Below are 27,772 nucleotides of genomic sequence, written 5' to 3' on the forward strand. Positions count from 1 at the left end.
ATTTTGAGTGACACTGGCGCGCACTGCCCAATCTCCCGCCAACACTCCTCGGGCCCGCGAAGACGCAACCAATCAGAGACCCGGCAGAGACAGCGCCAGCCTGCTGGAAGGCCGACGGGGGTCGCCAATTCCTTTTCTCTTTAGTTGGGCTGTCACATTTTTCCCGCCCTTCTAGGCAGCCGCATCAGGAGTTGGAGTTTGGCGATTGCCTGCAGTTCCGAGGCTTAGGTCCGAACCGGGTCCGCCAGCGGAGCGCGCAGAGCCGAGAAGGGCTCCCCTACAGGTGAACGTCCGATGGTTTCGTCCGACCCCGCGCGCGCGTGCGCGCGCGCGGGAGTTGCTGAGGGGCGGGGCCGCTGCGCACTTAAGGGCGGTTGGACTAGCCGAGCTCAGACCTCGTCAGCGCTGTCGCCGAGAGAGCTTCTTTCTGCTGAACCGGTCTTCAACCCTCTGCCACCATGGCCTGCAGACCTAGAAGCCCACCCCGGTGTGGGAGCGGCCGCGACGGCGTTGCAAGGTAAGTGGGCCATGCGGTCTACAAGTCTTCCGTATCTGGGTGTCTGTGAGGTAGGGGTCCACGAACCGCCCGTGCTTTGGGGCCCCGCCCACTGACCACGGTCTGTGTCCGCAGCCCGCGGTCCCCTGCGAGATGGAGCCTCGGACGGAAGCGCAGAGCGGACGGAAGGGACCGGAAGCCCGAGGACTCCGAGGAAAGCGAGCGCCAGATTGCGGACCGTCGGCCTGAAAGGTGGGCCCTGGCCGAGTGAAACGGGTTGGTCACTCGGTGGGTCTGGAAGAGGGCCAAGGGACCCTCATCCCATTGCACTCGCTTTTTAGATGTTGGAATAAATTAGGTGACTCTGGATTCCCTTCATTTTTGTTCAGTCTAAGAAGCATCTTCTCAGCGACTGATAGGTGGCAGCAAAACTGGTTTTATCCGGAGTGGAGGAGCCCCTATATTTTTCACGCATAGTATCAGGCACTACTACTTTGAACACCTTGTTAAAATGTTTCGACATTCCCCCCACGCTGTGTGTGTGTGAGGGAGAGGGAGAGGGAGGGAGGAAGGGAGAGAGAAATTAGATTTTATTACCTAAGTGAAAAGCCAGATGCATGCCAAAGTTGAATTCCCGGGTCACTCATCCTTAGTGATGTTCATGGGTCCCTTCCATCTGATAAACGTTTGCCACAGTGTTTAGGTGTTTTTTGTTTTTTAAGGTAAGGCACCATGCTGAAGTCATAGGTGAATTTTTTTTTTCTTTAGTTGATTCAGTGTGCTGAAGTCAATGAGGTCTCTTGGTAGCCTCACAGAGGTGTGCCAGTAAGTGAAATAGTCATTCAGAGAGACCAGGAGTGTCTGAAGAGTAAGCTGGTGATGTGGGATGCTCAGGGAAGTGCTCTCTGGGACCTTTGTGTAGTGACTGATGAAGAGGAAAGTGATTGCAGAGTTTTTTGACTATGTCTCTTTCTGTGGGGATATGTGGCCTGCTAGGCAGCTGACTGGAAGGGAAGGTGAGGACAGGGCTGCCAAGCCCAGTGAAGGTGGTTGAATTCAGACTTACGAACACAGGCAGTGCTGACTGAAGATCGAAAAGTCAGACTGATTTAAACCCTTGACCATCTCTGGTTAAAGTCAATCCCTATGGTTTGACTGCTTCAGTGGGTGGGCAGATAGATCTCTTTGGGGAGGGAATCTGCTTCAGTTGGGGAGGCTGTCAAGTGCAAATGTGAGTTAGCAGCACATGTTTGAAAACCTTGGACTAGTTATGGGAGTATAGGGAGGCCTAAGGTAGGTAAAAGGGAACATGCTATTGTATGTGTCAGTGATCCCAGTAGTGCTCAGGAGTTAAAAGCAAGGATCAGAAGTCCAAGGTCTTTGTTTGCTACATCGTGAGTTTGAGACTAGCCTGGGCTTTCTTGTCTCAATGAAAACAGAAAACCAAAACCAACCACACAGAAAACGTAATTGAGGTGAATGAAGATGTGAACCCTGTCATGGTCTCAGTTATCTGAAGATAAAATGTTAGGTCTTGCCTTTAATCCCAGCACTCGGGAGGCAGAGCCAGGCGGATCTCTGTGAGTTCGAGGCCAGCCTGGTCTCCAAAGCGAGTTCCAGGAAAGGCGCAAAGCTACACAGAGAAACCCTGTCTCGAAAAACCAAAAAAAAAAAAGTTAGGTCTTTTGGGCCGGGCGGTGGTGGAAAAAACCAAAAAAAAAAAAAAAATGTTAGGTTTTTTATTTTATTTTTAAGGATGGGGCTGTCCTGGAGCTCACTAGGTAGACCAGGCTGGCCTTGAACTCAGGTCCACCTGCCTCTCAAGTGTTGGGATTAAAGGCATGTGCTGCTATCCCAGGCTAGATTTATTTATTTTTATGTGTATGAGTGTTTTTTGTCTGTATGTAAGTGTACCACATGTGTGCCTGGTGCTTGTAGAGAAGAGGGCATTGGATTTATAGGTGATTGTGAGTTGCCATGTAAGTGCTGAACACATGTCCTCTGTAAGAAACGACAAGCACTTTTGTTATTGTGTTGAACTAGTGGACTTTATTTTGGGGTTACTTAGAGGAATATGGTGAAGGAGTTGATTACTGGAGCATAGGGCACTCTCCAAAAATTGGCATGGGTGGGATACAGCATATGAACACAGGACACCTGGAGCTCACTGCACACCTGTAAGCATATCTACAAGTTAAAGAACATCCTATCTAGGTGGATCATTTTGTCAAATCCTCTTCAAGCAGTATAATAGAGTTTCTTCATTTGAACAACAAGCATTCTTAATTCTCTCCCGCCTGCCTCTGCCTCCTGAGTGCTGAGATAAAGGCATGTGCCACCACTGCCTGGCTTCATGTGGGTTATCTTGTCCAAAGATTTCTTTGAGATGAAACTAAGCCCTTTGAATAGATTTAACTCAAGTATAGGGGCACACTTTTTTTTTTTTTTTTTTTCTCTCGAGACAGGGTTTCTCTGTGTAGCTTTGCGCCTTTCCCGGAACTCTCTCTGTAGACCAGGCTGGCCTTGAACTCACAGAGATTGCCTGGCTCTGCCTCCTGAGTGCTGGGATTAAAGGCGTGCACCACCACCGCCCGGCATTAGGGATACACTTTTAAGGTAGACTTTTTTGTTTTGTTTTGTTTTTGAGACAGATTTTTCTTTGTGTAGTTTTGACTGTCCTGGAACTAGCTCTGTAGAACAGGGTGGCCTCAAACTTGAAGAGATTCACCTGCCTCTGCCTCCTGAGTGCTGGGATTAAAGATGTGAGCTACCAACCCCCAGCTTGGTAGACTAATTCTTAGTGAAATAAAAGTTAAAACTGCCAGATGTGTTGGCACATGCCTTAAATTCTACCACCTGGAAGGTAGAGGCAGAAGGCTCTCTGAGTTCAAAGCCAGCCTGGTCTATATAGTGAGATCCTGTCTCAAAAACAAGAAAAAATATGTATCCACAAGACTCATAGTCTCACCTTTTCCACATTGTGATTGTGATGCCTGTTACTACATGTTGTGAGTCTGAAAGGTAGACATCATCTGTTCTATTGGATTCTCATTGTAGGTTGGTCACAGTGTTTGACCCTATTCATTTTATTATTTGGAGTCTTAAAAATCTATAATATGGACTGGAGTGATGGCTCAGAGGTTAAGAGCACAGGCTGCTTCTTCCAGAGGTCCTGAGTTTAATTCCCAGCAACCACATGGTGGCTCACAACCATCTGTAATGAAATCTGATGCCCTCTTGTGGCATGCAGGTACACATGCAGGCAGAACACTGTATACATAATAGATAAATAAATCTTTTTTTAAAAATCCTAGAATACCTTGTGTTACAGCTAGCATATCAAAGTCAGGTATAGTGACTAACATCTGTATTCCTAGTACTTATGCAGTAGCTGAGGCAGGAGAGCTTTCAAGACTGTATGGTGAGACTATTTCAAAACATAAAGCCAAGTTCCATATTAGGTATTCTTCATGGTACTGACAATATTTTACTTCCCCTGCCTTTTCAGTAGACTGTTCCCATAATCCAGCACTGACTCACAGTAGGTAGATAGTTGTCTAATCAGCCGGGCGGTGGTGGCGCAAGCCTTTAATCCCAGCACTCGGGAGGCAGAGCCAGGTGGATCTCTGTGAGTTCGAGGCCAGCCTGGGCTACCAAGTGAGTTCCAGGAAAAGGCGCAAAGCTACACAGAGAAACCCTGTCTCGAAAAACCAAAAAAAAAAGGTAGTTGTCTAATGATGTCTAGAAGATTTTGAGAGATTGCTTAAACTCACCTGTTTCTTTGGCATTCTGCCAAAACAGTGTCATTCTTCAAAAAACTGAATTGAAGCACTCATTGAAATGCATTTTCCCTTTATTGTAGCTTTACAACTCCTGAAGGCCCTAAGCCCCGTTCTAGATGTTCTGACTGGGCGAGTGCAGTTGAAGAAGATGAAATGAGGACCAGAGTTAACAAAGAGATTGCAAGGTACACACTTTATAATAGTTTGTGTGTGGTTTTCAATTGCTGTATTCACAGAATGTCTTAGAATAATGGTTCTTAGCCCGGAAGTGGTGGCACACGCCTTTAATCACAGCACTTGGGAGGCGGAGGCAGGCGGGTCTCTGTGAGTTTGGCAGCCTGGTCTGTAGATCGAGTTCCAGGACAGCCAGGGCTACACAAAGAAATCTTGTCTCAAAAAACAAACAAACAAAATAATAATAATAAATTAAAAAAAGAAGAACAAGAACGCTTCTTAAAAATCTGTTCTTTAGGGGTTGGGATTGCCGCTCAGTGGTAATGAGTTTACCTAGCATGATAAAGCCCTGAGTTTATTGATCCCTGTACAACCAAAAAGGGAAAGATCTAGTCCTTAGGCTAGCATCAGTGTCTCTTGGGAACTTGTTAGAAATACACATTTGCAGGCTCCTTGACCCACTGATGAGTAGGGCCCAGGTATTTTGTAAGATGCTCTTCTAATTGAGTGCTTCCTGGTTTGAGAACCACTGTCTTAGTGGAAATAGGAGGGGAGGTGCTTGGATTGCAGTGATGGGGGCTTTCTTTTCATGTTAATATGTGGGTATGTGTGTGTGTGAGCACAAGTGCATGCACACATGCAGTTGTATGTCGGGATCAGAGGTTGCCATCAGATGTCTAACTCAAATTGCTCTCTAACAGAGCTAGTCTCTTACTGAACTCAATTTGCTAATTGGGTTATTTTACCTAGCCATTTTGCCTGAGGATCCCATGTAACTGCCTCTCAAGCACTGGAATTAGGGATGAACCACCACACCCACTCGGGATTTTATTTGGGTGGTACAGATCCAAATTCTGGTCCTTAAATTTATGTGGGGGGAAAAAAAAAACAACTCTTCATCCATGGATTTAGCTCCCCAACTCTAAAAGGTTTTTATTTTTTTATTTTTTTATTTATTTATTTTTTTTTTTTTAAAGATTTATTTATTTATTATGTATACAGCATGTATGACTGCAGGTCAGAAGAGGGCACCAGATCTCATTACAGATGGTTGTAAGCCACCATGTGGTTGCTGGGAATTGAACTCAGGACCTCTGGAAGAGCAGTCAGTGCTCTTAACCTCTGAGCCATCTCTCCAGCCCGGTTTTTATTTTTTGTTTTTGGCGATGCTGGGGGTTGAATCCAGGGTCTTGGGTATGCTCTCTGACAAGAGTACTTATTTTACTTGGTTGGTGTGAAGAAGCCAGTTCATGCCGGGTGGTGGTGGCACATGCCTTTAATCCCAGCACTAGGGAGGCAGAGGCAGGCGGATCTCTGAGTTCAAGGCCAGCCTGGTCTATAGTTCCAGGACAGGTTCCAAAGCTACACAAAGAATCCCTGTGTCGAAAACCAAACAAACAAACAGAAAGTTCATGTCAGGTGGTAGTGGTGCATGCCTACAGGCCTGGTCTACAGAGTGAGTTCCAGGACAGCCAGGATTATACAGAAACCCTGTCTGGAAAAACAAAACAAAACAGAAAGGAAACCAGTCCATAATGTTACCCATAGCAGCATGAGGGGTTGCCTTGTCTTTTAGGCACCATTACTCAGGTAAAACCAGATCCCTGGCTTTGCCAGAGAAAAGAATTTCAGGATGAGCCAGTATGACACAGAGTTGGAGGTTATTAAAAACATTGTAACATTTTAAGCACAGGGGTTACTAGAAAGAGATGCTGGGGAAGGAAGAAAAATACTCCAGAGTTTGGATATTTCAATTGATAGTGTAAAACTAAATGGTGGGGGTGGTTCAGTGGATGGAATATTTGCACAAGAATGAAGCCTGGAGTTGGGATCTCTAGCACCTGCATAAAAGCTAGGTGGGCACAGTGGCTTGCCCATTATCCCGTTACACTTGGGAAACAGAAATGGAATTCCCAGTGGCAAGCTGGTTAGACTAACTAGATCAAGGCCAGCAAATGGCTCTGTAAGGAAAGACACTTGCCTCCTAATGACCTAAGTTCAATTCCTGGGAAACAGCTCCTACAAGTAGTAAACTAGGTGAACTATGAGCTCTTGGAGAGACCTTGCCTCAGTAAAATAGAAAGTGCCTTTGAAAGACAGTTGATAGACTCTAGCTTAGTCTTGTTTTTTTTTTTTTAAAAAAAAAAAGATTTGTTTATTTATTACATATACAGTGTTCTGTCTGCACGTATCCCTGCAGGCCAGAAGAGGGCGCCAGATCTCATTACAGATGGTTGTGAGCCATCATGTGGTTGCTGGGAATTGAACTCAGGACCTTTGGAAGAGCAAGCAGTGTTCTTAACCTCTGAGCCATTTCTCCAGCCTTTAGTCTTGTTTTTAAGGTTCCCAGAAAATAACTGGGTGTAGTTGCACACACCTTTAACCCAGCAGCCAGTCTGGTCTATATAGTAAGTTCCAGGATAGCCAGGGCTACACCTAGAAGCCCTGTCACCCCACCCCACCCCACCCCCCCCAAAAAAAAATCTGGAAGAGTGAGAACCTACCGAAGGCTGTAGCACATAAGACATAATCCCAATTTTTTTCCTCCCCCCCCCCCAAGGTTTGCCCTTAAACTTCTGATCCTCTTGCCTCTACCTCCAGTCATGTCACCATGCCCTAATTGTGTGGAGCTCGGAAATTTAAGGCTTTAGGCATGCTAAGCAAGCACTTTCCAACAAAGCTAGAACTCCAGGCACTTTTTGGGGGGAGGTGGGGAGTTTTGGGTTTTTTTGAGACAGGATTTCTCTGTAGACCAGGCTAGCCTCAAACTCAGAGATCTGCCTGCCTCTGCCGAGTGATGGTATTAAAGGCATGTGCCACCACACCCAGCAATTTTCAGTAACTTTTTAAAATCACCCCCCCCCCACACACACACAGTAACAGCCCTGGCTGTCCTGGAACTCCCCCCCTGTAAACCAGGCTGGCCTCGAACTCACAGAGATCCACCTGCCCCTGCCTCTGCATGCACCATCACACCCAGCATTTAAAAGATTTTTTGAGACAAGATTTCACTATGTCAACTAGGCTGGCCTCAAACTTTGAGGTACTCCAAATTTCCCTTGATTTTTTTGTTGTTTGTGTTTTTGGTCTTTTTCTTTTGATACTTGCTGTCTCAAAGCAAATAGACTGAGTTAATGAATGCAAACAAAGCAGCTAGGAGGTCAGATAGGATTTATTTGTTAGCCAATTCTGCAGCAAGACTCCCTGTCTCCATCTTGGCAGTAGATGATTGGGTTTTGCTAGCCACTTTGTTAAGATTTCTTAGGACCTAGGGAAGCTCTGCATAGGGTGGTGTACCTGAGAGTGTAAGACAATGTTTTTTTATTCAGGTTGCTTTAAACAACAGGCTAGACTCTTGACAAATAATTTATCTTCTGAAATGATGTAACTGAGAGATGTTGAAAATTGACCATCTGGCATCAAAGCCAGACTAGGCAACTTAGACTTTACCCTTAAGAAAAAAAAAAAAAGAAAAGAAAAAAGGCAAGACTGAAATAGAGCTTAGTAAAGTGTTTGCCTTGCATGTAGGACATGAGTTAGGGCCCCAGAACCCATGTAAAGAAGCCATGTGAGGTGTTGTATGCTAATACTAGGGAGGCAGAGGTAGGAAGGTCCCTGAAGTTGCTGGCCAGCCAGTTAGATAAATTGGCAAGCCCTAGACCCTGAGAGAGAACTTGTGCCAAAAACAAAGTGGGATGGCTCTGAGGAATGATATATTAAGTTTTTATGGCCTCCATGAGCATACACACACATGAGCACACACTTAAACACAGGAAAGGACAGACATTTTTGGAACTTTTTTTTTTTTTTTTTGAGTGTCAGGATTAAAATTTACCTGGAACATAAATTGCAAAGGAATAGACTCAAAGAAATAATGCTGGGGGCTGGAGAGATGGCTCAGAGATTAAGAGCACTGGCTGCTCTTCCAGAGGTCCTGAGTTCAATTCCCATCAACCACATGGTGACTCACAACCATATATAATGAGATCTGATGCCCTCTTCTGGCCTGCACATGTACATGCAGGCAGAATACTATATACATACTTTAAAAAAAAAAGTAAGCCGGGCGGTGGTGGCGCACGCCTTTAATCCCAGCACTCGGGAGGCAGAGCCAGGCGAATCTCTGTGAGTTCGAGGCCAGCCTGGTCTCCAAAGCGAGTTCCAGGAAAGGCGCAAAGCTACACAGAGAAACCCTGTCTCGAAAAACCAAAAAAAAAACCAAAAAAAAAAAAAAAGTAAAAAGAAAAAAGAAATAATGCTGGACCAGTGAGATGGTTCAGTAGGTAAGATTTGTGTTTAAGCCTGATGACCTGAGTTTGACTCCCAGCTCTCAGATAATGAAAAGAGAGAACTGGCTCTCACAAGTTGTCGTCTGACCTCTGCACATGTGCTGTGGCATGCATGTACAAACACATACAGTCTTTCTAATTTTTTTTTCTTTCAAACGGGGTAAAGTGATGGCACTTAATGCTCTTGCAGAGAACCAAGGTTTGGTTTCTAACACCCACATGGAGGCTCACAGCTGTTGGTAGCTCTTTTGCATATGGATGTTTTGCCTGTGTGTATGTCTCTGTGTCCTATGTATGTGTCTTGTATCCATAGAAGCCAGAGGAGGGCATCAGATCTCCCTTGTGCCTGGAGTTAGCCACCATATGGGTACTGGGAATAGAACCTAGGTCCTCTGGAAGAGTAGCCAAATGATATTAACTGCTGAGCCATGCATTATCTCCAGCCCAAAAAACCATGTTTTTAGAAATTAAAAGAAAAAAGTCGTTCATCTCCTATTCTAATCCAACCCCTCAAAGTTTTTAGTCAGGGGCTAATATAATAAGCCCAGGCTAACCTCAGACTCAACATTGTCCCATTCCCAAATCATGCTACTCAGGAAAAAGTCTTCGTTCTTGCTTTGGAAGCACTATTTTTTTTTTGTTTATTTATGTATTTTATCCTTTTAAAAACAGCAATGTTTTATTTTGTTCTCAGATATAAGAGAAAACTACTTATAAATGACTTTGGAAGAGAAAGGAAATCTTCATCAGGAAGGTACATGCTGAAACATTTTTAATTTGTTAGTGAAAATTTTGAGGGGCTTGTTCCAGTAGCATTTATTAGTTATTTGTTCTTCATTGTGTGTACTGGAAATTCCTATAGTATAGACTGGGTTTTCGTGGATTCATATCATTTGAAATTGAGAGGGGAACTGTTGCAGTGTTTTCTTGGCACACGGTGATCTTAAATCCAAGGCTTTTGATCTTTCATTATTTTCAGTTCTGATTCAAAGGAGTCTATGTCTTCAGTACCAGCTGATGTGGAGACGGATGAAAGTGTCTTGATGAGAAGACAGAAGCAGATCAACTATGGGAAGAACACTATTGCCTATGACCGATATATTAAAGAGGTTCCCAGGTAGTATTGTCACATAGGTCTGTCTTAGTCCTGCCCAACAACATTGTACCTGTTAAGGAGTTGCTTATATTAGACGTACTTTCTAGGAAGTGTTTATTAGTGACTCATAAGAACTTAAGTAGTCATTTTCATAGCTTTGACTATTAGAGAGCATTTTATCCTCAGGACTTTCAAAATGTATGGTTTTATAAAGTATATAGTTATTAAAATACACAATAGGAAAATAAAAGTCAAGTTAAAGAATGTAAGTGTTTAATTGGAGAGCTGGTTGTGGTGGTATGTGCCCCCCCCTTTTTATTTTTGGCTCATCCTATAGAATCTCAGTTACTACTGGGTGTGGTAGTGCATGCCTCAAAGTGTGTTTAGTCTTTTATCTCTGTGCAGATGTGAATGGCTTGTACTGAGGCAATCTTATGTCCTCCAGACACCTGCGACAACCTGGAATCCATCCTAGGACCCCCAACAAATTTAAGAAGTATAGCCGGCGATCATGGGATCAGCAGATCAAACTCTGGAAAGTGGCTCTGCATTTTTGGGATCCTCCTGCTGAAGAAGGATGTGATTTGCAAGAAATGTATGTCTTTGTTGCTTTTTTTTTCCTCTGTCACAGTGAGGAATTATCCTGGAAGTTGTCAAGAGAACAGACACACTAGCCTTTAGGCCTCATTATATTGCACAGGGTTGTGGATGCCAGGGAAGAGCTCACTCCCTGTCCTGGATTCAGTCTTTTGGAGCTAGAAAACAGTCCAGGACAACTGGTGGTGTGTGCAGGTCAGAGGACAACCTTGGGTGTCAGTTCTTTCTACACTGTTTGAGACAGGGTCTCATGTTTTGTTATGTTTGTTACTGTGTGGGCCAAGTGACCCGTGAGCTTTCTTTGATGTGAGTTCTGAGAATCCAAAATCCAAATTTGTAGGACATTATACCTACAAAGGCATTTCCCACTGAGCCATCTCCCCAACCCTATTTGAGGGGTTTTGGTTTGTATTTTTGAGATAGGGTCTCTGTAGTCCTATCTGTCCTAGAGCTTGAGGTTAAACCAGGTGGGCCTGAGTGCTGGGATTAAAGGTGTGCACCACCATGGCCTGCCCCCTTTTTGATTCTGAAAGGTTCTTAGGTAGTCCAGGGCCCTCATGCTGGGCAGCACTCTACAGACTGAGCCACATCCGTAGCTGCATTTTTAGTGTTTTGATTGGGTTCCTTTTGTTTGTTTGTTTGCTTGTTTTTCAAGACAGGGTTTCTCTGTGTAGCTTTGTGCCTTTCCTGGATCTTGCTCTGTAGACCAGGCTGGCCTTGAACTCACAAAGATCTGCCTGCCTGTGCCTCCTGAGTGTGCCACCACTGCCCAGCTTTGAATTGGTCTTGCAAGAATGTTTACAGGGTCAGAAGTGAGTTAGTGAGTTCCAGGACAACCAGAGCTACATAGAGAAATTTTGTCTCAAAAAAAAAAACAAAAAAAAAAAAACAAAAAACCAAAACAGGATATTTACAGGTGTGTATGAATGACAGCACAGATTGTCAGATTCTGGTCTTCTGTGAGCCTGGCAGGTTTTCACTTGTAGTTGCTGTCAGCTTTCTATGTTGGGTTTATTTGTTAGGAATTAAATTTTGGCAAATGTGTGAAAGCTCACCTTGGGAACAACACACACTGTGATGTGGGTGGTATTTGGTTTTAGTGAACAAACTTAGAAATTCTCATCTTCTGATGGTAGCAGGTGACTGACATGCTTATTCAATTTCATTTCTCAGACAACCTGTAGATCTTGGGGAAATGGAAACAGAATTCACAGAAAGCAGCTCTGAGTCCCAGACGAGTTCACAGGATAACTTTGTAAGTACTTCCCTTGGTTCTGTCTCTCAGCTTGGGTGTTTTAAATCACTTGAGAATATACCACTTTACGTACTGAGGTTAGAACTGAAATTGGATTATAATGTTTATGAAAGGGGGACTTTTTCCCATCAAGAAATTGATCACAGATTGGGTTCTGAGCATTTGCGCTCAGTTTGGGCTTTTGGTTCATCCTACCTTTAATCACCACTTTTAGTGAACTGCTGGTGTAGGGATCATCTCCTGAGTGCTTATGTAGGGAATAATTGTTGGTTTGTTTTGTTTTTATTTGAGACAGGATCTCTTTTATACTTCTGGCTATCCTGGAGCTCACTATGTAGACTAGGCTGGTCTTCAGCTCACAGAAGTCCTCCTGTTGCTGCCTTCTGTGTACTGAGATTTGTTTGGCCCGAGAAATAATTTTTAAAGTTGCATATTTTAAAGCTAGTTGTGGTATTGTGTGCTTGGCCCTTGTGAGGTGGAGGCAGGAAGATCAGAGATTGAAGACTAGCCTGCACTACACAAGATCCTATTTCAAAAACCATGGGTTAGCCAGGCAGTAGTGGCACACACCCTTAATCCCAAGATTTAGGAGGGAGGTGGAGGCAGGCTGATCTCTGAGTTTGAGGTTAACCTGGTCTACAGCAAGAGTTCCAGGACAGCCAGGACTGTACACAAAGAAACCCTATCTTAAAAAAACAAAACAAAGCCGGGCAGTGGTGGCGCATGCCTTTAATCCCAGCACTCGGAAGGCAGAGGCAGGCGGATATCTGTGAGTTCGAGGCCAGCCTGGGCTACCAAGTGAGTTCCAGGAAAGGTGCAAAGCTACACAGAGAAACCCTGTCTCGAAAAACCAAAAAAAAAAAAAAAAAAACCAGGGTTAGAGAGATGGCTCAGCAGTTAAGAGCACTGACTGCTCTTCCAAAGGACCCAGATTCAATTCCCAGCACCCTCATGGCAACTTAAAACTGTCTGTAACCTCCAGTTCCAGGGGATCTGATACCTTCACACCAATGCACATAACATAAAGTTAAATAAATTTAAAAACGAATAAACAAAAACAAAACCTATGGGTTATGACTGGAGGTGAGGGTAGGGGGATGGAGTATTTCAATCCTAGCATTTAGGAGGCAGAGGCATGTGGGTCTCTTAAGTTCGAGGCCAGCCTGGTCTGTAGCAAATGTTAGGCTGCCAGGACTACACAGTGAGGGTCCCCCTCCCCTACCCCCAATAAACTGAGCTTTACTGAAGTTGCCTTATCTCTGATTCAGTAGTTAATGACCTGGTATAATATTCAGATCTGTCTGTATTTGTACAATTTACAATAAAAAGATCCCTTTATTTTTGTGGAGACCTTCCACTGTTTACATATGTAAATTCCTTCGATCTGAAGTGGCAAAACACAAAAGACTCAATATTATAAGTTATTACAAAGCTGTTCTTATGAAAATATAAACAAAAATCCATTGCCTTATCCTGGCTCTCAGCTGTGCCACTCCAGGTACACTCAGATTTATTGATCTTTTTCCCACCATACAGTGTGGTCGTGACAAACTGAAAGTGTATGCTACAGAAACAGCAAAATTGGTTTTCTTGGTTTTGTCTTGCTGCTAGGCAGGCCCACTTGTGCTCGGGGTAACTTAAGAGGAAGCCTATGTGATCAGTTGATGTAGGTGTGACTGTCTCTTTTCTAGGATATGTATGCTGGCACACCCACTAAAGTCAGACATGTAGACTGCCAAGTGGAGGATGAGTTTGATTTGGACGCTTGTTTAACTGAACCCTTGAAAGACTTCTCTGCCATGAGTTAACTGCCACCTGGTGGCAGCTCTCGGAAATACTTGGCTCTGCCTAGCCATCTGGAAAGCTGGTTAAGCATGAGCTGCTGTGCATTTGTATTCTTTTTTCTCTGTTAAGAGTTTATTTTCTCATGCTAAATTGTTTTTCTTGCCTTATTTTATGTATGGTGAGTGTTACACATGTTTTAAATTGTAAATGAAACCAAATCTGGTGAAGACTGAACCCTATTATCCACCCTCCCGTGCCCCCAAGTTAGACAACAGGATACTTGTAGTTTTCCACAAGAACTTGAGACTTCAGTTGCCACTTTTCAGATGGGTTGGCGGTGGATTTTAACCATGTGTTTATGGGACCAATCCAGAGTCAGCTGTCTTTCTAGGTAACTGATTGAGTATTCTCTCAGTCGGGCAGCTCCAGTGACTTTGTAAAAACTTATTTTCTGGTCTTTTATCAATGTGAATGTAGTTTTCTCTCAAACAGAGCTCTGAACAAAAATGTTAAGCTGTTATATTAATGGGCTTTATGTAAGTTATATAGTGTTGATTTGGAACTTGGAATAGCACTAGTGTGAGGTAGGATCTTAGCATGTGCTCTGAGAATTGAGGCATAAGAGAGGGATTTAGAAAGAACTTTTTTTTTAATGATTTAATTTACCATGTAATATTGCTGTAAATGATAATGTGTACAGATACTCTGTTCATGTATTCAATTGTAAACTTGTCGATATTTGCATTTCTATTGCTTTTGTATGGAATGTTAATTGCAAAAATAAAAGATGTTTTACCTGATTTGTAACATTGCCCTATACTGTAGAGGGGAGGGTCAGGGTTTTCTTTTGCACCTGAAGCACTTGCATGGCATATGGGAATGCCATCTTTTGGTGAGAGAACCATGCCCAGATCTGGTGGGTAGTGGCTAAGCACAGACACTACTGACCTTTTAAGTCCTCACCCATTCCATCTTTAAGGGGACCTTGATAGGTTTGCTGCTCTGGCATGGGACCTGGTTACATGTCATTATAGATCCCTGCTGTGGGATGTTCTGTATGTTAAATGTGTTGCTCTGATTGGTTAATAAATAAAACACTGATTGGCCAGTAGCCAGGCAAGAAGTATAGGCGGGACAAGGAGAGAGGAGAATTCTGGGAAGTGGAAGGCTGAGGCAGATAGACACTGCCAGCCGCAGCCATGAGAAGATGTTAAGATACCGGTAAGCCACGAACCACATGGCAACTTATAGACTAATAGAAATGGGTTGATTTAAGATATAAGAACAGTTAGCAAGAAGCCTGCCACGGCCATACAGTTTATAAGTAATATAAGCCTCTGTGTGTTTACTTGGTTGGGTTTGAGCAGCTGCGGGACTGGCGGGTGAGAGAGATTTGTCCTGACCCTGGGCCAGGCAGGACCAGGAAAACTCTCATGTGCCTAAGCACAATGAAACCTAAGAAGCCAGCATGCTATCTGTCCTATGTTCAGTTCTTACTCGTGTGCATTTGTGGTGTTAGGATAGTTAGGGTTTCAGTTGCTGTGAAAAGACTCCATGACCAGGCAACTCTTAAAAGGAAAGCATTTCATTGGGGATGGCTTACAGTTATAGAAGTTTAGTCCATTATCATCATGGTCGGAAACATGATGACATGCAGGCAGGCATGGTACTGGAGAAGGAGCTGATAGTTCTTAAGTCTTAATCTGCAGGCAACAGGGAGTAAACTACCATACTGAGCATAGCTTGAGCAATGGAGACCTCAAAGCCCACCCCCAGGGTTCACACTTCTTCCATCAAGGCCACACCTGCTCCAACAAAGCCCCACCTAATAGTGCAGTTCCCTTTGGGAGCCATTTTCTTTTCAATCCACAAGGACTCTTCCATATCTCCTGTGTTAAATCCTGGGCAAACTAAACACTGGGCCCTGGCATCTCTGGACATTAACCCAAAACCATGACCACATGTATATTCATGTAAATTCAACTATATTGAAAGTGATGATGGACTTGCCACAAGCAAGAGGTGGGTAGCACAGCTTCCTTCAAGGTGTTTCCAAAGGGCAATTAATTGCCTTTGTATACTTGACATCTGTCTACCTATAGCCACAGTAGATGGCCCTGAAGGCTCTATTATTATAGTGGGTGCTTAGTGGTCAGGCTGAGATAAGTGAAGAGGGTGAGGTAGGGAATGTGGGAACTGCCACTTTTTCAGGGAGCCTAGAGATGTCCTGAGAGGTGGCATTTGAGTCATGCCTTGAAGGGCAGCAAGTACAAAGGCCCTGAGGTGGAGGTATGGACACATTGACTGTAAGAACCTAATGTGGAGGCTAGGAGGTCTTGGAATAGTTGATGAGAGCTGCAGGAAACAGAAAGCTGCTCTTGCCCCTGCTTCCCTTGTGCTGGATAATGCTGGGTAATACAGATAAGCAGCTGTCTGTGTTGTGCGGGGGCAGTACCTCCTGGTTTCTGCCCTAGATAAAATGCTTACTGATACGTTCAAGGCAGGCCTTTTGAACCCACAGAGTGCAATTTGAGTAACTTTTCCTTTTCTGATGGCAAACAGTGCTAAAATTAAGCACATTCCAGAATACAGATTTTCTAGTAAAGGTAAGGATTGTGCCTTTAAGACTTAGAAAGTATGGGGCTGGAGAGATGGCTCAGAGGTTAAGAGCACTGGCTGTTCTACCAGAGGTCCTGAGTTCAATTCCCAGCAACCACATGGTGGCTCACAACCATCTATAATGAGATCTTGTGCCCTCTTCTGGCCTGCAGGCATACATGCAGACAGAGCACTGTATATGTAATAACTAAATGAATCGTTAAATAAAACAAAACTTATTTAAAAAAGAAAAAAAAAAAAAGACTTAGAAAGTTGGGGCTGGAGAAATGGCTCAGAGGTTAAGAGCACTGGCTGTTCTTCCAGAGGTCCTGAGTTCAGTTCCTGGCAACCACATGGTGGCTCACAACCATCTATAATGAGATCTGGTGCCCTCTTCTGGCGGGCAGGGGTGCATGCAGATAAAACACTGTGTACATAATAAATAAATCTTTTAAAAAAAAAAAAGACTTAGAAAGTTGAGAACTCTAAACCATAGTGCTGCTGATCTTACAAACCTGTTTGTTTCCCAACAGAAGCCCAAAAAAGAGGGCATCTTTTCAAGATCACATACATGTACTCACAAAGCCAAAATAGTTCTTTTTTGAAAGTTTAGCAGAAACATGATAGGCTGAACAGGAATGGGCAGTGGAAGTAAAATAGCCTTTTTGGGCCCGTAGGATCTTGCAAACAGGAAGCAGGTTCAAAGGAAGCAAAGTGGTGCACACACCTTTAATCCCAGCACTCAGGAGGTAGAGGCAGGTGGATCTCTGTGAGTTTGAGGCCAGCCTGGCCTACAGATTGAGTTCCAGGACAGCCAGGACTACACAGAGAAACCCTGTCTTGAAAAACAAAAACAAACAAAATCCAGAGGCACACAGGTTATTCTCCATGGACCAGAAGGATAATTTTGAGGGTGAACCCAACAACCTAGAGGGCAAAGCCAGGAGCCTAGAATCTGGCCCTTGCGGAAGAGATGAGACCTACTTGGGACTGCTTACATGGCATGTGCTGATGGGATTTCAAGACTGCAGCATTGCTGTGGACTGGCCACCAGAGAGCATGTCCTCTTCTAGTATACAAGCTGCAGATGGTGGAAGTGGGTAGGCTTCGATCGGGTTTCTACCTAGCAGAGGATCACAGCAGTTCATACCCATGACTTGCTGCATTCCCACCTGGCGGCCAGCAAGCCTCAGCAGTGTGATGCCTGATTTGCTCTGAGTGGGATGAGAAACCAGGGAAGCCTGGAGCCAAGGCAGGATTCAGACTCAGGTTTAGCAGTGCCTGAAGCTACTACTAGACCTTGCTATAAATTTTAAAAATGCTTTTTTTTGGGGGGGGGGCGCGGGACAGGATCTCCCTAGATAGCTCTGGCTGGCCTGGGATCTTCCTCCATAGACCAGGTTGACCTCAAACTTGTAGCCATCTACCTCCCTCCATAAAAGGCACAGCTCTACATCTGGCTCTAAATTTTTCAAATGCTCTTACATAGCAAGAAAATCAAATCTTCAGACTTCAGGTCTTGCCTCTCAATGCTGGTAATATAGTCTAGTATTTTTTTTTTTTTTTTTTTTTGGTTTTTCGAGACAGGGTTTCTCTGTAGCTTTTGCGCCTTTCCTGGAACTCAGTATTTTTCTATATGAACTGCTATTTGAGTAACCAGTAAGCTAGGGACTGAATTACATTTTTAATTTATTTGTGTATGTGTATTCCGAAAATATGTGCCATTGTGTGCATGTGGAGGTCAGAAAAAACCTTTCAGGAGTTGGTTCTCTCCGTCCACTCTGGATTCTGGGGATAGAACGGACTGAGGTCATCAGGCCTGAGCAGCAAGTGCTGTTACCGGCTGAGCCATCTCCCTGGCCCTACTTGTCTTGACTCTTCAACATAGAGCCAAGAAGTGTCAGAACTAAATTAAATTGGTCCCAGCATGATTAATTCTTCACAATCCCAGGCTGATTGCTATCTCGTCTCTCTCTGTGTCTCGGGGTAGATGGGTCAGCTTATCGGGGTTGTCATCCCACAGCCTCTGGCTGGCTTTCTTTGTTGTGAAGCTGTCCTTGTTTCTGGCTGCTGTCAGGATCCTGTCTTTTTAGCAGCTGCTGAATTGCTAACTTCTTTGTCTCTTTGGTGGGAAGCTGTCAGTCGAGACTTCTAGGTGAGTTGTCAACTCTCTGCTGGATCCTAAGGAGTTTCTGAGCTCTGGGCAGCTCTTCTGATGAGCTCATGGAGCCCAGGGTCCATTCCCCCTCCATCCATCATGGGCAGATCTAACCGGTCTATGGGACAATCATATTATAACTGGGCAAATGACATCCCTTGTAAATTGGCATATGGGGCTTGTCTACTTTGAATCTGCACTGGTGCAATCTGCATAACTCAATATATTTAAGAATGTTGAGTTTTTTTTTCTTTGCTGTTTTAAACTTTTATTACTTCATGTGTATGGGTGTTTTGCCTGCATGCATGTGTACCATATGGAGGCCAGAAGAGGGCATCAGATCCCTTGAAACTGGAGTTAGAGATGGTTGTGAGCTGCCAAGTGGGTACTAGGAACTAACTTGGATCCTCTGCAAGAGCAGCCACTGCTCTTAACTGTTGAGCTATCTTGCAAGCCCCCACTGTTTGATTTTTAATATGTAGACTTTAGACATAAGCCACTTTATAAATGTCATACTTCAAAGATGCATAAGAGACCTGGCCATAGCAGTATGTGTCTGTAATCCCAGCACTTGGGAGGTGGAGGCAGGAGAACCCAGAGATCAGGAGGTCTAGGTCAGTTTCAGATACACGAGACCCTATCTCAATAAAACAGCAACAACAAAGATGCCTTGATATTTTCTGGGAAAACAACAACAAACTTTGTCTAGGTAGGAGCGAGTGCAGGAAGCAAAGCTTCACATATGGATCTCTAAGGATTTGATGGCTGAGGGTCCAACACTGGCTGACTATGCTCTGTAGTGGCTGCCCTGAGTCTGTCATACAGGGAGCATTCAATGTGATGAGACCTCTCCTTTCCTCCCAGCCCTGTGTCCTTGTGGCTGCATGGCTTGCCTTCAGGTCTGCATTTATAAAATCAACATAATAGCCGGGCGGTGGTGGCGCACGCCTTTAATCCCAGCACTCGGGAGGCAGAGGCAGGTGAATCTCTGTGAGTTCAAGGCCAGCCTGGGCTACAGAGTGAGTTCCAGGAAAGGCACAAAGCTACACAGAGAAACCCTGTCTTGAAAAACCAAAAAAAAAAAAAAAAAAAAAATCAACATAATAATATAACATCCCTGTGGTGATATTTTGTTTGTGCTCTAACAAATAAAGCTTGTCTGAAGATCAGAGGGTGGATCGAGGCATTAGTTAACCATAGAGGTCTGGAGGTCTGTATAGACAGGAGACAGGAAGTGATATGGCTTGGCAGAGAGAGGAATATAAGGTGGTCAGAGACAGGAACTCGGCCCCTTTTCAGTCTGAGGAGTCCTGGAGGTAAGAGGTGATGGTGGCTGCTCCTTTACTTCTCTGGTCTTTCAGCATTTACCCTGATATCTGGGTTTTTAGTATTAAGACTAATTAGAGTTCGTGCTGCACATCCTCCTCTCCTGGGAGGCCCTCAGGAAGGCACATTGGTCCTCTGAACCCCTGTGTGTAGCCTGACTCTCCAGCTATAGGAGAAAGCGCAGGCATGGCCTGGCAGCCGGCCTACTTAGCACACTGCACTTGTAAATAAGAAGCGTGGCACACCGTGCCCCTGCAGTCAGAACACTGAATTCTGAGGTAGCATGCTGGTAGCTGGCCCACAGAGGAGTCTGCACCCTCTATGTCTCCTTTAACGTGCTTCTTCTTCATGGAAACCTGGTGGTATGAGCGCTCACTGTCCAATCTGAGGTAATGTGCTCACCAGTCCCAGTGATAGGCTTCCACTGTATGTGGTTGCTTATGTTGCGATAAGGCAGACACCTGTTCCCTGAAACCATCTCTGGAGTGGTTTTTCTCCGCACCCTTTCCGAATCCATGGCATTGCTGTCTTGTCGAAGGACACCCCAGTAATCGGCACCTGACCCCATACAGAGCTGGGTAAGGGTGGTCCCCAGGGGTGACAGCAGCAAAGAGTAAGAGCAAATTGATTGCAGGGCCATCTCAGTTGCTTTTCGGAGGCTGGGGAGTGACTAGGTCTGCACAAAGAGAACCTGGTCACCCAGACTGGGACTGCCAGCTTTCTCGCATGAGCTCCCACCCACACAGGGCACACACATGTCCTCTGGTGGTCTTGCATGAAATCTAGAGTAGAAATTACCTATCTGGTGTGTGAGACTATTGACCACCTACTTTTGGGTGGCAAATTATAATATATATGACCTGCAGGCATATTGGTCTTCTCAGTATCTGTGTCAGGAGTCTCTGATAGCTTCTTGGGTTGTGTGCAGGGTGCTGGCTGAGGCTATACTCTTGTCTGAAGGGAGGACCCACTTTAATTTCACTGTTACAGATTTGAGCCTGAGGTCCCCTCCAGTCCTCACATAGGCAGGGGAGAGAAGGTGCCCACAAGATGGACAGTACCGTGTGGCCTGCCATCTCTGGAGTTAGAAGCAAACCATTTCCAGTCCTTCAAAGGGATGGACTAGGATGTGAGTCCCAGGAGGTGGGGTGTTAGGTGTCTTAGATGACAACCTACACCAGAGCCCCTTGGGCTGGTTGTCAGGTGCCTTGGCTTCTGGAAATCTCCCTGCTTTTCTGATCACACCTAGAGGGAAGCTGACTTTCCTGCCACTGAAGACGTCATAGAGAAGGGACTAGCATCTCCAGTACTCCCTGGTACAGGTTGACTTCTCACCAGTCTGGAGACAAGGAGGTCAGTCAACCTCCTGCCAGGATGTTGCCCCAGAATGCTACATAGACACTGTGCAGGCTTTTCCTGGGTCTGTTGCCAGCAGATAGCACCTTGTTGGGGTAAATAGGCTAGATGACTTTTGCAATCTCCTGTTCCCACTACCTCCCCACTCACCCCCACAATCCATTCTCATCCAAACCAGGGATCTGGACCACATGGCCATTTCTCAATCACCAGATTATTTTTTAATTAATGTATTTATTTAGACTTTCTGTACATTGGTGTTTTGCCTGCATGTATGTCTATTCGAGGGTGTCAGAAGCCCTGGAACTAGCGTTACAATCTTGAGTTGTCATGGCCATGGGAATTGAACCTGGGTCCTCTGGAAGAGCAGCCAGTGCTCTTAATCGCTGAGCCATCTCTCCAGCGCTCCAGGTTCTTGAAGAAAACTAGTATCTACATGAGGGCTCACAAACATCTTAACTCTAGTTCCAGGGGATCTGTTGCCCTCTACTAACCACTGTGAGCACCAGGCATGCATGCCTGCAGACAAAAATTCATAGATAAGGGCTGGAGAGATGGCTCAGAGGTTAAGAGCAGTGCTTGCTCTTCCAAAGGTCCTGAGTTCAATTCCCAGCAACCACATGGTGGCTCACAACCATCTGTAATGAGATCTGGTGCCCTCTTCTGGCCTTCGGGGATGTGTGCAGACAGAACACTGTATACATAATAAATAAATTAATTAATTTAAAAAAAAATTTCATAGATAATAAAACAGAAAGAAAGAAAGAAAAAGAAATGACTGAGTGAGACTGGGCAGCAAAGGCAGCTGGATCTCTTGAGTTTGAAGCCAGCCTGGTCTACATAGTAAGTTCTAGGCTAGCCAGAGCTATGTAATGAGACCCTGTCTCAAAACAAAACATTTCAGTGATCATACTCCAGCTTCTTCCTCTATTCATGTTAAGCAGACATAGCCGGACGGTGGTGGCACACGCCTTTAATCCCAGCACTCTGGAGGCAGAGGCAGGTGGATCTTTGTGAGTTCGAGGCCAGCCTGGTCTACAGAGCGAGATCCAGGAAAGAAAAAAGAAGCAGCAGACACATCTGTGATGCCTGTCCTGGGTGGTAGTCCTTCATATGTTACTCTCAGTCTGGGCTACACCCTTACCCATCCTCTACCGAACCCGGGACTGCATCAGGGGTCTCCTTTGGCCCGGAATGGTCTGGACAGACACCTGGGATGAATATCACAGGAGGGAGGAGAGGAAGGCCAGGCAGGCCCTCCTGTGGAGGTGGTGTCTCTCACCATGGCCTGGTAGCTGTTTTGCCTCCAGTTCCTTTGGAGCTGATAATAACGGGGAGCACAGGCAGAGCCTCTCCTGTGCCTTCTCCTGCAGCTGAAAATGTTGTGTGACAAATGGACAGTAAGGATATAATATCATGAATGTAATAACTCAATACAATTAATGTAATTAATGAATATCATAAAGAGTTATTGAATGAATACTGCGAATGTAATCAATGAATACCACAAATGTAATTAATATCATGAGTGTAATTAATGAATATCATGAGTGTAATTAATATCTTTTTTTGTTTTTTGAGACAGGGTTTCTCTGTGTAGCTTTGGTGCCTTTCCTGGAACTCACTCTGTAGCCCAGGCTGGCCTCAAACTCACAGAGATTTGCCTGGCTCTGCCTCCCGAGTGCTGGGATTAAAGGTGTGTGCCACCATCGCCCTGCAAGTGTAATTAATATCTTGAATGTAATTCATGCCACTGAATTTTGAACTTAAAAATGGTCACAATTGCAAATATTATGTTCATTTAAAAAAATAAGATGGAGTGTAATAACTCAATACAATTAATGTAATTAATGAATATCATAAAGTTATTGAATGAATACTGTGAATGTAATCAATGAATACCACAAATGTAATTAATATCATGAGTGTAATTAATGAATATCTTGAGTGTAATTAATATCTTTTTTTGTTTTTTGTTTTTTGAGACAGGGTTTCATAGACACATACATTATATGTGTCTATGAAATTGAAGACCGATGTTCTAAAATAGAAAGTGGTGATGGTGTCATGGGCCTATGAGGATGCTGGACTAAAGTCTATCCAATTGTGCAAACAGGCAAATTGTATACTATGTGAATTATTTGTCAATAAAGATTTTATAAAACGTAAAAAAAAAAGAAAATGTGTGACTGTCCTGACTTGAAGGCTCTGTGTATCCCTTGAACCTGACTTTATAACCCCTGCCTGATCTATCTCTTCTGGATTTTCTTGATATCCAGAATTTTAGTTAAATGCTAAAAGATATTCAAAAGTCTCTGAATCTTGTGACTGAGTCCTTATTTGGTGTATTACTTCTCTAATCATTGTGACAAAATAACCTGACAGAACCAATTTAAAAGAGGAGAGATGGGGGTTGGGAATTTAGCTCAGTGGTGGAGCGCTTGCCTAGTAAGTGCAAGGCCCTGGGTTCGGTCCTCAGCTCTGGGGGGAAAAAAAAAGAGGCGAGAGGGCTCAATGGTTAAGAGCACTGGCTGCTCGACCAGTCCTATAATTACGGTATTAGTCCAGGGTTCTCTAGAGGAACAGAACTGATAGAATGAATCTATGTCTCTCATCTATCTATCTATGTATCCATCCATTCATTCATAAACCTATCTATCTGGGATTTATTAGAATGGCTTACAGGCTGTGGTTTAGCTAGTCCAAAACTGGCTGTTTATCAGTGAAAGGTCCAAGAATCCAGTAGCTGTTCAGTTCACAAGGCTGGATGTCTCAGCTGGTCTTCAGTATACACCAGAATCCCGATGAAGTGGGTTCTAATGCCAGTGAAGGACTGGACTTGCCAGTGAGAGCAAGCAGGCAAAGAGAGCAAGCTCCCTTTATGTCGACTGCCAGCAGAAGGTGTGGTCCAGATAAAGGTGGCTCTTCCCATCTCCAAAGACTTTAATTAAAAGTGGGTCTTCCCACTGGGCAGTAGTGGCGCACGCCTTTAATCCCACCACTTGGGAGGCAGAGGCAGGTGGATCTTTGTGAGTTTGAGGCCAGCCTGGTCTAGAGAGTGAGATCCAGGACAGGCACCAAAACTACACAGAGAACCCTGTCTTGAAAAACAAAACAAACAAATAAACAAAAAAAATTTAAATACCCAAAAAGTAAAAAATCAATACCAAGGAGAGGGAACAGAGTCACAGAGGAGAGGAGCCAGAGATTTGAGTGTGACATGGACACAAGACTCTGGAAGAGGCAGAAGGACCCTCCCCAGAACCTTTGGAGGGAGGGAGTGCAGCCGTGTGGCACCTGCTTCTCACAATCCTGGCCTCACAATTTCAGGAGAATAGGTTTCTGGAAGTTTTGTAGTTTTTAATTTTTTGAGATTGGATCTTGTTCCATCACTAAGGCTGGCCTTGAACTTACAGCTTTCCTCAGCCTCCAGAATGCGGGAGTCCAAGCACCATCACATTTGGTGATTGTTTCTACTGTTGAGAGATGCCTTTTTGTGGCAAACACAGAAAAATAATAAAAGTTATTGTCGTGTATATGAATATTTAGCATCTTTGGACAGGAGTCTGCATTGGGTCTCTGTATATTAGCCCAGACATGTCTGTGACTGGAGCTGGTTTGGCTCAGAGATGTCATGCATTTGGGGTACCTGTCAGCTCACTAACACCCCCTTTGGTCTGACCAGCGTTGGATAGGATAGGAGGCATTGAGAGCAATGTCCAGCAGCCTGAGGCCTTTCTTCAGACTACCCTCCTTATCCTAAGCACTGTGGCATCTAGACCCTGTGCTGTGCTTAAGTGTGGTGGGGGTGATTTGAGATGTCCTGGCAGATGTCAGGGTGTGTTTGATATGCTGGGACATATTAAGGTGTCTAATGTGTTGGGAATGCTGAGGTGTCCTGGGGTGAGCTAAGGTAGACCGAGGTGAGCTAGGGTTTTTTTGTGGTGAGCTAAGGTGGGCTATAATCCAGGTGTGTTCCTCTGGCATCCATCCTTCCTTGAAGCTGTGCCAGTGAACCTATGTGCTGGAATGGTCTGGGCTTGTCCCAATGCTCTAGTAGTATACCACTGCGAGTGGAGGTATGAGGTTAGGCCAGCTCTTTCCTTCCCCTCAGCAGGGCTTCAACCTAGGTAGCATGGCCCAGAGAGGACTCGGCTTCTTCCAGATTGCTGCATGTAACATTCTCAGAGGGAGTTGGAGGCAGGCACTGAGGAGACAGGCTCGTGACATTGCTACTTGATGTCATGGGAGAGGACAAAGCCGCTTCCTTATCTGTGAACCAAGGATGATTTTAGTACTTTCCCTTGGCAGGTCACCTTTGGGACTTGACAAACACCGTGATGCTGGCACCTGTCTTCAGCATCACCAATGTGGCCCAAGTGGGACCATCACACATTGGGTGAGACCCCACTGCTGGCCTGCAAGCCATCCCCTGCAATCTGACCTGTAGGTTTGAAATACCTTTTGGTTTTATGTGAATTCATCAACTCAATGAATACTACCCTAAAAGGGCACAGACTTTCAATCCCTGAAAGCCTTTAGTAATTATTCAAATACAGCTGAGCTGTGTGGTGTATGTAATTTAATCAGCCACAGGGCTTGGGAAACACAAGGTGACCATGGTGATTTGAGAAGGCCACCGTGGGTCCAGATCTGCCCAGAGAGTGGGGATGAAGACTGTTCTGGGCAGAGTTCCTCTTAGGCACAGGTGCCTGCCAGATGTCTGTGTGTGTGCCAGCTGCCTGCCTGCTGTGATCCAGGTCACAAGCCCCCTGTCCTCAAGAAACTTAGAGGAGGGAATTAAAGGCCTGTAGCTAGTTATGTGGCAGGTGAGGACATTCTTTCTAGTTGATCCTGGCCCCAGTAGGCTAGGCCTCTGAGCCTGTACAGGACTGGACTTACTGGGTCCACCTGTGGAGGCCTGGCCTGACATCTGGTGTTCCAAGTACTCAGCCCCAGGAATACCCAGTGGCTCTCTAATGTATTTATTTTTAGGTCTTATTCCAAATACTTTTAGAACTACTTCATTTTCTATCTCAAGTAGCAACCTTTTTGACTTTTGTTGTTTGGGGACAAGGGTGTCTATGGATTATAGGCATCTGCCATTACAGATGGGAGTCATCACGTCAAGTCCTAGCCAAGTAAACATGTATTTTCTTTTTGCTGTGCCTGGCCTCCAGCACTCTGGGAAGTGTTCCTCAGTCACACTCACCTGTAGAACAGCCTTCTCTGCTTGCACCAATGTGGATGTAGCACCAATGTGCGCCTGCTTCCCAGTCACACACTATAGGTCCAGAAGTGAGACCCAGAGGGCATGGACTTCTCCAAGGACACATTAACAACCAGAAAAAGGCAGGGAGAGTTGGGTGGTGGTGGCGCACGCCTTTAATTCCAGCATTCGGAAGGCAGAGGCAGAGGGATCTCTGTGAGTTCGAGGTCAGCCTGGTCTACATACTGAGTTCCAGAACAGTCCGAGCTCCATGGTGAGACTTCATTTCAAAAAAGAAAAGTAAAGAAAGAAAAGCAGAGAGAGGAAGAAAGGCAGCTACAGCAAGCTTTGGAATCCGGAGCCACTGAGGCCCTGCCCGTAGCCTCAGGTCGCTGCTGACCGCCTTTGCCACCCAGCCAAGAACTGGAGGTCAATGTCATACCCTGTGCGCGCCGGCGCACACGAGGGGGCGGTGCTCCTGCCGGGGGCGGGGTCAGCGGCGGCGCACATTGCTCGCGGGAGGAAAGTGAGAGAAATGGAGGGCGGGAAGTCAGGAAGCCACGCCCACAACAAGGCAGGCGGCGGCGTGGCCCCGCCCGGCGGCGCGGCTGAGAATCCACTGCTTGCGGCGGCTTCCTCGCGCTCCTGCGCGAGCCGGCCGCTGACGGCTCGCGGCGGCGATAGCGGCGCGGCGGCCAATGAGGGCGGCCGGAGGGGGCGGGGCGTCGGCTGCGGTTTTGTTCCGTGGTGGCTGAGGCGCGTCGTCCCCATGCGCGGAGCGCAGCCTGCGCGGCTGGCGCCCCGCCCCAGTTACGGAGCCCGGCGCTCGCCGGCCTCGCGGAGAGTGCTCCGGGCCGTCGTTCGCCCGAGCACCGCCACGAACGCTGGCCGCCAGAACGCCGTGTCCTTGTGCTGTCAGTCCGGAGTCTCCGCACGTCGGCCGGCGCCGCGCAGCCGCACGTCGAGAGCCCGGTGCATCGCCGCAGCGCGCGGAACACCAGCCCCTCGGGCCGGCAGGCGTCTCGGCACCTTCAGGTCCCCGCGCGCCCCGGGCCCAGCACGGTCCTCGTGTCCCGCGGCCCCAACACCCCAAGGTCCCCGGGGACCCAGCACCTCACAGACCCCTGGGCCTCAGCTCCCCAGAGTCCCCTGGGCCCCAGCTCTCCAAAGTCGTCGCGCGTCCCGGGACCCCTCCAAGCAGGCCAGGCCCCGAGCACTCCTGTTGTGCGCGCTCCTGCACGCCGGGCGGTAAGGCCTGCCCGCTGCGCCTGGGGCGCGCTGCCACTTGTTGAATCACTTCTCGTGTCGACTTTGAGACCTCTTGTCGCCATGCTGAGCCTGTGGGCCCCTGAGCCCACTGTGGCTGAGACTGAGTGATTGTTATTCTGTACTCAGGAAGCAGGAAGTTTGACGAGATACGATGGTCCCTTAAGGGAATCCTAAGAGCAGATACTCCCCAAGGACCTGTGGAAGGTGACTTGGAAGTGTATTCCGAAGCCAGTTTTCTGCGTAGACTGAAGGGTGTGTAAGTCCCTTTAAGACTTCCTGTGAGTGGAGGATGGAATGTGAGATGTATACAGTGTTTTTTTATGCCGCTCCTGATTGGCTATTGCCTTACTTTGTAGGTTGGATTTTATTTTCCTTTAGTCGT

The 27,772-nt window shown here is 45.8% G+C and overlaps 2 protein-coding genes across 10 annotated transcripts in view; both read left to right on the forward strand.

Annotated features, from left to right (window-relative positions):
• The first annotated feature begins 109 nt into the window (after nucleotides 1-109).
• On the forward strand, nucleotides 110-14,274 carry Slbp (stem-loop binding protein). The gene is made up of 8 exons (XM_052736231.1): nucleotides 110-517; nucleotides 632-748; nucleotides 4,359-4,463; nucleotides 9,436-9,495; nucleotides 9,721-9,858; nucleotides 10,283-10,432; nucleotides 11,608-11,689; nucleotides 13,381-14,274. Exons 1-8 carry the CDS (start codon nucleotides 459-461, stop codon nucleotides 13,495-13,497), a joined length of 828 nt encoding a protein of 275 aa, XP_052592191.1. The 5' UTR covers nucleotides 110-458; the 3' UTR covers nucleotides 13,498-14,274.
• A 12,769-nt stretch (nucleotides 14,275-27,043) lies between these two features.
• The window catches only part of Fam53a (family with sequence similarity 53 member A), a 35,006-nt gene continuing 34,277 nt past the window's right edge, over nucleotides 27,044-27,772 (forward strand). For 4 of the 9 annotated variants that reach the window (XM_052736232.1, XM_052736239.1, XM_052736234.1 and 1 more), the window contains exon 1: nucleotides 27,252-27,642. The gene's annotated coding sequence lies outside the window, so the exon portion shown is untranslated. Of the gene's footprint in view, nucleotides 27,157-27,251; nucleotides 27,647-27,772 lie in introns of those variants that run through there. The other 5 variants (XM_052736233.1, XM_052736235.1, XM_052736236.1 and 2 more) reach the window with 4 other exon arrangements.

This window comes from Peromyscus californicus, unplaced genomic scaffold (genome assembly GCF_007827085.1).
Source record: "Peromyscus californicus insignis strain IS unplaced genomic scaffold, ASM782708v3 Scaffold_13__1_contigs__length_99412109, whole genome shotgun sequence".
Taxonomy (NCBI): Eukaryota; Metazoa; Chordata; class Mammalia; order Rodentia; family Cricetidae; genus Peromyscus; species Peromyscus californicus.

Excerpts from the sequence above, each read along its gene's own strand:
- Slbp (XM_052736231.1), top strand. The coding sequence starts at position 459 with ATGGCCTGCAGACCTAGAAGCCCACCCCGGTGTGGGAGCGGCCGCGAC. Across the intron at positions 4,464-9,435 it reads GTTAACAAAGAGATTGCAAG|ATATAAGAGAAAACTACTTA; the intron begins GTACACACTTTA and ends TTTTGTTCTCAG. Across the intron at positions 9,496-9,720 it reads AGGAAATCTTCATCAGGAAG|TTCTGATTCAAAGGAGTCTA; the intron begins GTACATGCTGAA and ends CATTATTTTCAG.